The 12,466-nt window shown below is 37.5% G+C and overlaps 1 protein-coding gene across 7 annotated transcripts in view; it reads left to right on the plus strand.

The window, feature by feature from the left end:
- cacna1aa (calcium channel, voltage-dependent, P/Q type, alpha 1A subunit, a) overlaps positions 1–12,466 on the plus strand; it is a 120,664-nt gene that overhangs the window by 14,356 nt on the left and 93,842 nt on the right. For all 7 annotated transcript variants that reach the window (XM_051101011.1, XM_051101012.1, XM_051101013.1 and 4 more), the window contains exons 2-3: positions 10,475–10,581; positions 10,752–10,891. In XM_051101011.1, coding sequence (XP_050956968.1) covers positions 10,475–10,581; positions 10,752–10,891 — 247 coding nt within the window. The remainder of the gene's footprint in view (positions 1–10,474; positions 10,582–10,751; positions 10,892–12,466) is intronic.

Here is a 12,466-nt window from a genome sequence, read left to right on the forward strand (position 1 = left end):
ATCGACGTGATGCATAGGGTGCCGGAAGAGTGTGAGAACATCAGATTCACAGGGAAAAGATGAGTACAGGACTTTTGAAGGGCACTTGATGTGTGTGTACACTATTGTTTGAAAGTTTGGGGCTAGGAAGGGTTTTTTAGGGATTCAAGTGTGTACCTTATTGAGGAACCCTATTGTAATTATTAGAATGGTCATGGATCAGCGATCATGTAAAGCTGATCGTGCAGACCAAACCGTAAGTTGTAGAGAGGTAGTACACACACCACTGACAATGTGACCAAGGCTCATCCCAATCCGCCTTACAGGGGCACTAAAGCGATCAAAAGTACAAAATCACTCATAACTCCTAAACCGTCACTCGCAGACTCAAGTGTTTTATGTCGTCAGACAAAACTCAAGCCTCAGATTTGATCGCGAGCCTGCGAAATGTAAAATTTTTTGAAAAACCTACTTTTCGAACTATTACTAGGATCAGAACCAAACCAGTGCAGAAAGATTCTCTGAAGAGTGAATATCAATAATTATCAAAGGGGTGCCAAAACTTTCGAAAGGGGCAGGGCTATGTTTAGTTAAATGCCTATAACTTCTGAACCGAACGAGAAATCTCCACCAAACTCAGAACACTTATGTAAGATCTCAATCTGAGTTCACAGAGCTTGGCCACTTTGTGGTGCTATAAAAATGGCTATAACTACGCAACTTTTTGTCCTATCAGCATGAAAATTGGTGTGTGTGGTCTAGGTCCAAATTGCTACAAGTGTCTACAAGAACATTTGCGTATCTCAAAAAACATGGCCGCCATTGGCTGCCGAAGTTTGAGTACCTGTTAGGCAAAGTTAACAGAAGCCAATCGGAACAAAACTCAGTTTTGTTTAACTCACGACCAAAGGTCTGAGGGGAATTTGAAAGAAATCGACAACTCGGGGGAGATATCACATTTTTCAAGGGTGTAAACAATTGTACGTCAAGCATTTTTTCCACACATACGCGCAATATTAATATTATAGAACTCCTCCTCCTGTCCTCCAGACAGCTTTGCCTCTAGAACTACTGCTGTCAATCAAATTGTTTGTTAAATTATTGAAGATGTAAAAAACATATTTTTGCAAACTAGTCCTAGGTTTTGTTGCTCAGTGTGGAAAAAAACACTGCAGTACAATTCTCTGGATTCTCTAGGCCTATATATATATATATATATATATATATATTATTTATTTATTTATTTTTTTTAAGTTGAAATCTACCCTTTGGGAAGCTATAAGAGGGTCATTTAAAAAAAAGGGGCCTGTCCAATTTTACCCCAAATCCTATAAAGCCTAAAGGAAAACTCAAAACTACACGAAACCTGCTGAGAAAATGCAACAGGTGATTCTAAACAAGCATGCAAAGTTTTAAGGGATCGGACTGTTATGGTGCTATAACAGTCATAACTGTTAAAAAACATAATACTTCTATGGTAAATTATCTGGATTTAAAAAATGCTGTTTAAAATCATTGATTTAGGTGGTTACAGGCTTGCTAAATAATGTCTTGTTTTTCGCTGCTTGCAGCTATATTTTTGAATGTTTTTGAAAGTGCCATAATACTGCATTTATTTTTTCAATACAAAAACAGTAATAATTTGTGAAATATTACAATTTAAATAAGTGTTTTCTGTTAAAATATATTTTAAAATGTAATTTATTCCTTTGATGATTTTCTGAGTAGTATGACGTCACATTGCTCAGGCTACGTCCACAACCACTGACGGACTGTCCTGTATTACCATATTTCCGCCCGTAGTCAGCTGTACACGGTCCGCTGTCTGCTGTCCGCCATTTTCTCCATGCTCGAGCAGCTGTAGTGACAACAATGTCTCGTAAGCAATGCAGGTGTTTTGTAGTTGAATGTAGAAGTGAACTAGAGTCTTCATTTTCTTCCAACATCAGAGCTACAGTTTTTGATGGTAACGCGGCACCGAATACACAAAAAAAATTGAAGAGAGGGGTGGGGTAAGCAGAAGCTCATTATCATTTAAAGAGACATACACCGAAACAGTTCGCTGTGAACAGAGCTGTTTTTGACAAGATAAAAAGAGCGTTGTTTTACACGACCATTGAGGAATTTTAACCAAAGTGTTTTGCAAGCATCCAATATCCCCTTTAAATTAATTATAAATGTGTTTAAAATATTAAAAAGCATATTTATAATCAACATTTTCTTTGCTTCATCTGGGATACATTTGCTGCTTCTGTAAAATATCAGGTCCATGTTAGGACCGCTGCATTATGAGATTTTTCATCCTGACCTCCTGTACCAGCTGTCACCTCACACCTAACAGGAATGACCTCTCAGAGCATCCAGATAGCGTTCACAAGCCCAGCGCCACTGACGCTGCTTTACACACACGCACACAAGCAGAGAAAGGACAGTTTCTCCCTTCCTTTGTCTCCCGCTTTCTTTTATCTCAATGGCATTGCTATATATAGTGTTGTGCAGAGGGAGGAAGGTGGGTTCATAATTAAAGTTTTCTGGCGGAGCACATCATAGCATTGTCTCATATTCATCCTGTCTTTAAACGGGCGCCTTTTTGCACAATGCAAGAGAGTGTGAGCAGGACGGGTCTTCAAAGCAGCAAAACACACGCTTCGGCCACATCACACTCTGCGGCCATATCACACACGGGATGTCCATTCATCCACCCTACTAGAGACAGGGGAAGAGTGCGCCACTTTTGCTTTCATCATACCATCCTGACGGGTGTGCGAACGCACACACTCATGCACACAAACAGTAGTATTTCAATTAGACACTAGAATGATCACACACAACAACACTGATATTATTATGCATGCATGTGGAAGAACATGCACACACACTCGGAGCAGAGGCCAAGCAGGCTAATTAAAAGGCACAGAGAGTGTTAATGTGTTGTAATGCTGGACGGACTGCCGGGTATTACAGGAGCCGGAGTCTTTACTGTACAGAGCCTTTGAAAGCCTGCCAGATCTTTCCTTTTCTCTCTGCCTTAACTGATATTTGAGCTTATGCCACACTAAAATAAATCATTCTCCCTTTTTTCTCCATAATGCCTCATGCTGTTTTACACATTACAACCTGTACACTCTGATGGTGGTTTTTGTCTCTGGAGGTCAGCAGGCCACGGTCATGTGGGTTGTGTCATTCAAAATGGAATTAAGATTGCCTTTTAAATTCCTGAATTTGAATTGAGGTAGTAAACGGGGTGTAGAATTTAACTGAATGTAAGGAAGGACAATTAAAATCAAAAGAATCTTGTATACATATTATTTTTTAACTAGAAAAGGCAAGTTTGTCAACACAAATTGTATATCTTTAAATGTTGGCTTGTTTGAATATCTAAAGATTTATAGGTAAAAAAAAGTTTTGTGTGTGTGTGTGGTGTTGCATTGATGCCAGAATACACTGCCTGCTTTGGAGTTCTTCTCAATTGCATTTCAGTTAAAGGAGGTGTCCATTTTCAGAACAAAAATTGACAGATAATGTACTCACCCCTTGTCATCCAAGATGTTTATGTCTTTCTTTCTTCAGCCGTAAAGAAATTATGTTTTTTGAGGGAAACATTTCAGGATTTTTCTCCACATAATGGACTGATATTGTGCCCCGAACTTCCAAAGTGCAGTTTAAATGCAGCTTCAAACGAACCCAAATGCTGTTGATCCCAGCCGAGGAAGAAGGGTCTTATCTAGCAAAACGATCGGTTATTTTCATAAAACTAACACAATTTATATACTTTTTGATGTCAAACGCTCGTCTCACTCTGCCTGAACTGTTTTTGTTCCGGTTCATGACCATTAGGGTATGTCGAAAAACTCCCATCTCATGTTCTCCCTCAACTTCAAAATCGTATTTAAATTGTATTTTTTTTTTAAATTAAAATTTTAAAAATTTGCTAGATAAGACCCTTCTTCCTTGGTTGGGATCATTTACAACCGCATCTGGGATCGTTTGAGCCTCATTTAAACTGCATTTTGGAAGTTCAAAATCGGGCCACTATATCAGTCCATTATATGGAGAAAAATCCTGAAATGTTTCCCTCAAAAAACATAATTTCTTTGCGACTGAAGAAAGAAAGACAAGGGGGTGAGTACATTATCTGTACATTTTTGTTCTGGAAGTGAACTTCTCCTTTAATTCAAGATACATTTAAAAATGCATAGCACACACAAATAAAAATAGACTGTTTTTAATTAGGTTGTTTTTGGTTTTGAATGGATTACTATTTTAATCATTTCTCTCTTTTGTACTGAGCTCACTGCAGTGCATTCTGGGATTGCATCATGTAGTCATGTAGCAAACATGATATTCTGCCTCTAGTTCAAAACGAGTATTAGGAAGCTGCAAAATTAAGTTGCCTTCTTTTTGGTAAAGCATTTGCATTGGGAGCGAATCTATGATGCCTTAAGGGTTAGTTCACCCAAAACTGAAAATTCTGTCATTAATTACTCACCCTCATGTTGTTCCAAACCCATAAGACCTTCGTTCATCTTCAGAACACAAATTAAGATAATTTGTTGAAATCTGAGAGCTTTCTGACCCTGCTTAGACAGCAACACAACTGACACATTCAAGGCTCAGAAAAGACATCATTAAAATTGTCTGTGTGACATCAGTGGTTCAACTTTAATTTTTATGAAGCTTTGAGAATACTGTTTGTGTGCAAAGAAAACAAATATGACTTTATTCAACAGTTTCATTTCTTCAGTGTCAGTGTTCGACACACATTGACGAGAGTACAAGTTAGCATAAGGGCTATTGATAACTGAAACTAAAACAAAAAATCATAAGAACTTAATTAAATGTTGATTGAAAAGTATAAACAATATATATTTAAAAAAAATGGCCATGGCAACTCTTAATATTTGTTTAGTTTAAGATTGCTAAATACTAAACAAGCTCAAATTAAAAGAATAAAATTATACAGACATTAAAAAACAAATAAAAATTACAAAAACATAACAAAATTACTAAAACGTTAAACATAAAAATTCTAAATATTATGATAAAACCATAGTAATAACAATAAAATAACACTGGCAGGCATGAAACTAAAGTTGACCATGTCTGGTCTTTAAATGCATGTTATTTATCTAATTATGAATGAATCATCTGTGCAAGTCTTTATTAATTCATTTCTTTGGCCAATTTTTATTTCAAAAGTCATAATTAGAACATTTCTCTCTGGTGATACATGTTGGACTTATCCAATCATTTATTTTGTTTAAACCACATCCCTCCTTACAACTAACAACCAGATCCGTAGCCTGGGGTCATTTTTCATGTTCAGAAATAAAATTTGTTCTCTGAATTACTAATTTGCTGCTAAACTCCTCATATGGATGTCTGCATATTATATATAATTACGTTTAGACAGTTTGCTAGAATGTTTAGTGTCTGTGGTATGAAAACGATCGCTGCGAGACGCATCCGGAGTGAACAAGGCTTGAGAGAGTGAGAGTGAGTGAAGGCGCGGACGCAGCCTCCATGTTGCCAGATCCAGCTGTTATAAGTGTTTTTGGACTTGTTTTTTCCACTTAATTTGACACTTTAGAAGGTTTAAGTAGGAAGTTGCAGTTTAGGGTCAGCGATGTTTATTTTATCTTATTTGCAAAATATTTTAATTTCAGTTCCTTTTTATTTATTTTTCGGTTTTTGTTCGTTTTAATAGCAATATGTGGCAACACTACATCGCCGGCTTTTAAACTGACAGTAATAAAAAAAGCCCACAGACAGGTTATTGCTGACAGGATACCACATTCGGTAAGAGAAATGCAGACAATACCATGATATTATTTGTCAGTTACACTGTCAAAAACAGTAGCATTTAACACTAGTACACAGATCTGTTAAACTGGTAGGTAACAGAAAGAAAATGAAATACCCGAACACTAGCCATGAAGAAGTCTATGTCAGTATAGTCCAGTGGTCGCGTTAACCGAAAATTCTCTGTCATTGACGGGTTTTTTTATCAGTGACGGAGAAATCTGAAGGCCGTCCGTCATTTTGACGGATTGCACTGAGGGTGACCTATTGTTAAATTGTAGCTGTGATTTCCACCCCTGTCCAGTTGGTGGTGAGTGCGCTCCAATGTAGCAGCTGAGCGCTGGATCCACAACTAAAACGGAACTGTCATGAATGATTTGCAATGTGTTTCATTACACACAGGCGGGTACACAGAAGCAACAACGACCTATCACTCCACATTAAAGAGCGCCAAAACGGTATTTATTGCTTAAATTTCCTAATGAAGTGGACAGAATTTGAAATCTGAGACTTTGTTTTATATCAAAAGTAACACAAAGTCTAGCCTACTGCTATTTATTGGAAGGAAGACGCACTATGTTTCATCAACTGAAATCGCATAGACCAAAAGAACAATTGTGATTTAAGAATCGATTTTAGTTCATTAAAATGAGAATATGTTAAAATCCAGAAATCTTTTTTTGTTGTTGTTGTTTGTTTTGTTTTGTTTACCCAGCCCTAGCTATTTTGTTGTTTTTAAAGGGGTCATCAGATGCTAAGCTAACTTTTACATGCTGTTTGAACATTAATGTGTGTTGTCAGTGTATGTACAAATCTACCCTATAATGACAAAAATCCATGCAGTGGTTTTTAATGAATCTGTAAAAATAATATCCCCTTTTTCAAATCGAGCCATTCTCAGATGCCTGTCATTGTGGCATCACACCGACAGAGGCCGCTCCCACGATAGTTGATTGACATGAGCGTCTTACCTCAGATCAGTTGTAACAGTCCAGCCTCCATGTTTTGATGCCGGAGCAGGGATGTAAGTTAGACAAGAATTAAGTGATCATCCTGTACATCAAGCTACTACTACATATATAGTAAAAATGTCAATTTGGTGTAAAGCTGCTTTGCAACGATATGTATCGTGAAAAGCGCTATACAAATAAATTTGAATTGAATTGAATTGAAAGTGATTGAGGTGTTGTGTTGCTGGATGTAATAATGAACATAGTGGTCGTCATTTACTCCCGACATCTGAGCCGCTGAAGATGCAGTGGATTACGTTTGTTAGTGAAGAGAATGCGCCTCCCGATCTACATAAATGCATCTATGTTCGCGCAAATCATTCATGATCCAGCTTCACTTACAGCAGAAGTGAGTATAAGGGTATTTTTATGAGTCTTTGCGATCGCCTTTCCTAATAATGTGCTAGTTAACAAGTTTAGCGGCTAAATGCGGCTAAAGTAAACAGGCTCGTCACTCCACAGAGAGAAGAGAGGGGTGGGGCGAGCAGAGCTCATTTGCATTTAAAGCAGCCTCGACCAGAATGAGATGATTTTTGCAAAGCTGATTTTGGCAAGGTAAAAAGGGTGTTGTTTTACACAACCATTGAGAATTTTTAACCAAAGTATATTATAGACTTTTCATTAAGACCCTAAAGAATCATATCAACTTGTGTAAAATGGGCATCCGATGACCCCTTTAAACACTGCGCTGTCGTCCTGTAGGTTCATTAAAAATTAAAATGTGAACAAACATAAAAGCAATTAAATGTTTTATTCTAATTAAAATATGAAAATTATAATGATGGGTAATAATAGATTATGGTGGAATTTTTACGACCCTGTCCATCAAAATGACGGACAATGTTAAAGTGTAGCGCAACCTCTGGTGTAGTCGTTAAATTTTGCTATAAACAATGATAAGCTATGCTATACAACCATAAGAGACAAAGGTATAAGCTATATAGCAACAGTTATTAATAAAACCTATAACTATAATATGTATTGTAAAAAACAACTGATAAAATTATCCACCCCTAGCTATAGTGAGGTATTAAGAAATTTTGATGTAATAGTGTATGATTTAACAATGATCATCCCTCCAAAACAGAGAAAACCTCTTACACAAACATCTACATGTCTGTCTCTTTTAAAGTGTTATAGTATATATAATGTAGTTGTATTTGTAATTGTAATCCCCCGGGACCTCCCTAATTTTTAAAACCTGGCTACGGCCATGTTAACAACCAATGCATAGAATCAAGTCCCCGCCCTGCATTTATTTTTCTTTTTTGATACACTCTAAAAAAAATAGTGCTAAATAGTACTAACAATGACTCATTGGCTCGCAAACAGGGGAATCACTATCTTTAAAGGTACGCTACAGCACCTTTGTCAAATAGTGCTATGTAGAACCATAGGAGGAACCCCATTTCTCCTCCTTAGATTTTAGATATGCTACAACACTCTCATATGTTTGCTATGAATAGCAACTAAAATGGCAGAAGCTGTTTTGAATCCCTTTTGTGCTTTTCTGAGCTCAAAAAGTCTCGTGGGGGCCCTGGAATGTGTTCTTATAGGAGGGTCTTGGGGGCAAAACGGTTGAGAACCACATTGTCTTCAGGAAATATACTGTATTTTAATGTCGTTTTTTAAAATCCTTTCCCTAACTAAACTAACCTTAACCCTAAAAAACTAAGAAAAAACTAGAGAACCTTTAAAGAACTGTCCACCCTAAAGTAAGCTTATGTGCGAGACTTCCGGTTCATTAGCCGCTACAGAGAAATAACGAGAAGAATAATAATGTGCAGTAAATGGTAAAACTTGTAAATGTAAATGGTGTAAATTGTAAAAAGTAAATGGTGTGCTCATAATTAAAATAACACTTTAAAAAAAAGACAGCTTTTTGCAATATCAAGCAGCACAAGGACCTGTTTAGTACAGCTAAAAATAGCTGAATGCAGATGAGACCAGAAGCCAGACCCATAAAATTTACAAATGGCTGCACCCGCTCTTATGGGAATTATAAGGGCAATACAGGGGCTTAACAGGTTCTTTGTATTGTATATAGCACCTATAAACAAGATATAAGAACCTATTTTGTGTATGTGTGTGTGTGTGTAATCCATTTAACTCGCATGTATGTCACAATACAAAACAAATGTTCTGTTACTACTTCTGTTACGTTGCGATTTGAAAATACCATCTGCAAAGCTCGCTAGGTTTTGTAACAGAGCTTGTGTGTGTATTTATGTGTGTATCAGTCAGTCCTGATAGCCAAATCCTACCCACCCTTAAGTTCTTGTGTAAAGTGAGCCAAAGAGGCATGTCACATTGAATCACACAGCAGGCTCTAACCTTCTAAGCTGGTGCTGGCTCTCAACACACATGCATGCATACACAAATTGGCCTGCAGTAAATATGAGCGGCGACTGATGAGGTCATTTAAAGCATACAGAATCTGCCTGACTCATACTCATCCACAGCATCTATTACTTCAGCATGAATACCAGCTTATTCGCCACAGGCTCAACCAGCCATACAAGGATATGGTGCGAGATGTTGTTTGGCCCATGCAGGGTGAGCATGACGCTACATGCTCGCTTTGTGAAGCATTTTCTCAGTGAGCCTGGACTTGATTCTCAGTTGACCTCTCTAAAACCACTGCTGCATTTTACCTTGACCTGTATTTAGCGCAAGGGGCTTAATGTGATTTTGCTAAGTAATCAGGTTAGGGTGATTGTTTGAATGTCTGCCCTCTCAGTATCAGATGTATTGATTCTTCACTGAAGTTTAGAGAGCCAGTTGCTCAAAAGAAGAATCTTTGAGGTTTTTTTTAGCATTTTATCTAAATAAATGGATTAAATCTTAAAAATAAGATCATAAAACATTTTAGTACTGAATATTTAGTATAATGCTCTTTAGAAGCTGCAAAAAATATTCACATAAATTCCACAATACAAAATAGTAAAATATGTACAAATGTGACCTTTTTCAAATTTGTATTTATCATTTGGTATTATATTTTTTATATATAGTTTTTAATATTTTAAATATGAAGTAATTACCGTTATATTATTTCTATCATAACTCTTTTAGCATGGTAGTGGATATCACAGTGTTTATGTATTTAGTCTTGGCAGAATAGATCTGCTATGTTGTTGAATTGCTGCTGCAAAGCAAACAGGAACTTGCTACTGCCAGTACAATCATTGATACACTGCTGCGAGTATTTAAGACATACTGCTGCTGCACAAGTAGCATATATAATAACCTGTAGTCGATCTATACAGCTGGAGCTGGGGAAGGTGGAGGGTTTCAGAGGAACTCTGAATGGGCGCTGTAAAATGCTGTAGTGAATGCTAACCAGCCATTTAAATGTTAAGCAGCAAGCTCATTGGCTCCGTATGCAACATGAACCAATCAGCTTGTGCCAATTAACTGTGAATATCATAAGTTTGCATTAACGACCAATCACCCTGCGCCATCTAGAGTTCTTTATACTTTTTGTTTTCTGAAATACATGCAAATATTGTATAGCTTCATGAGCTTTATTCATAAATTATAAGCTATTTTTTATAATCCCACTGCAAGTGATTCTGTAAGGGGTATGTCAACTTGAGCAGCCATCTGTAAATTACACCCCTTTGCGAAACTTTTGTAACATTCATGTTGTTTCAAACGTTTTCCTTGACTTGTGATTCTCACTCCATTTGAGTACATGATCCTGGCTACCATCATCGCTAACTGCATCGTCCTGGCCCTGGAACAGCATCTTCCAGATGGGGACAAGACACCTATGTCAGAGCGCTTGGTGAGTTCCAGTTGGGTTGTTCAGTGTTTCTTCAGCCATGTAATGCAACAGAAGACTCAGGATCTATCAATCTCTGATGTATCATTCCTTTTGCATAAATCCAGTGGTTAATTCATGTTTGCACACTCTTATTTCTTTTGTCCTGTCCTGTTTGTGTTTCTCTCTCACAGGAGGACACTGAACCCTACTTCATTGGCATTTTCTGTTTCGAGTCAGGCATTAAGATCTTGGCTTTGGGCTTTGCCTTCCACAAGGGCTCGTACCTACGCAATGGCTGGAATGTCATGGACTTTGTAGTGGTGCTTACTGGGTAAGTCAGAAACACGTTTGCATGCTTGAAGTACTCACTAAGAATAAATTGTGCCAAATGATACAGTTATTTATGTGCACACGCCACTTGCCTTGTTTTAGCACCTGATTCGCTAAAGGATTATGCAAATAAGATACAAGTACTAGAGAAATTTCACAATTCTCCATACCAGTTTTGATACCACAACAAAAACCAGTATGCTGTTGAAAGTTTAGTATCAATGTTCACGGTCTGTGCAGATACCCATGACATTGTTTCATTGTTTCAATAGAGTTGGTATTAGGAATTACTGATATTGCAAGCACTGTTTTGCTGTGAGATACTGATACTTTCGTAATCCATGCCATCTGCTTTCCACATGCAGTAAAAGTATTAAAGGAATAGTTTACCAAAAAAATGAAAATTCTGCCACTCACCCTCATGTCGTTCCAGACCTGTAAGACCTTCGTTCATCTTCAGAACACAAATTAAGATATTTTTGATAAAATCTAAGAGCTTTCTGACCCTGCACAGGCAGCAATGTTGCTACCACATTCAAGGCCCAGAAATGTGGTAAAGACATTGATAAAATAGTCCATGTGACATCAGTGGTTCAACCTTAATGTTATAAAGCTTCAAAAATACTATTGGTGCACTTTCCATGCAGAAAGTTTTCTCGTAGCTTCATGAAAGTACGGTTGAACCACTGATTTCACATGGACTATTTTAACTCCTAATGGTGCATTCACATGGGGCGTCAGCATTAGCGCTTCTCATTAACTTTGAATGGGTGACATCATGAGATGCTGAACTGTCTTGTGGATCTGTTGCATCACGCCACTGGTGTTGCTTGTGGCAGAATTTGAAAAACTTTTCGAGCACCAACACAGGCATCAGCCAGTCAGATTGCCTTATTCAAATACCCTAGTGCAGAAGCTGGTCAATCATGTTCATACGAAAGTAAAGCGAAAGACTGTTCTCACTATAACGGTCTTGTCAGCACCAAGCTTCAGACATGCCCTCCATGAAGCGTTGATGCTGGTGCCCTGTGTGAATGTACTGTTACTACCTTCCTGGGCCTTCAATGTGACAGTTGCATTGCTGTCTATACAGGGTCAGAAAGCTCTCGGATTTCATTAAAAGTATCTTAATTTGTGCTCCAAAGATGAACAACGGTCTTACAGGTTTGGAACGACATGAGGGTAACTAATTAGTAACAAAATGTTCATTTTTGAGTTCATTTTTATCCCTTTAGTTGCACCAGTCATAAAGCATCTACAATGAGCCTAATTAACATAGAAAGGAGGTGCCTTTGTGCTGAAAATAATGACAGTGAGTTCATTTCAAATACACCTGATGCAGTGCTAAACCAGCACAGATAACGCCTGGTTAAACTGGATTACAGGTGGCTAGTGAAGAAGACGCAGGTGCAAAAGTGGTGCAACACTTTAGTGAATTTACCCCATAAGCTTTTTAATATCACTGTGTTGGTGTTTTAAACACACATTATATATGGCATATTGCCTGCTGTTATATTCTGTTTTATAATGGGCGAATGTTTTGCCCTTTTTTTTATTTCATGAATTCTGCATGTGT

Source organism: Labeo rohita, chromosome 3, assembly GCF_022985175.1.
Source record: "Labeo rohita strain BAU-BD-2019 chromosome 3, IGBB_LRoh.1.0, whole genome shotgun sequence".
NCBI lineage: Eukaryota > Metazoa > Chordata > Actinopteri > Cypriniformes > Cyprinidae > Labeo > Labeo rohita.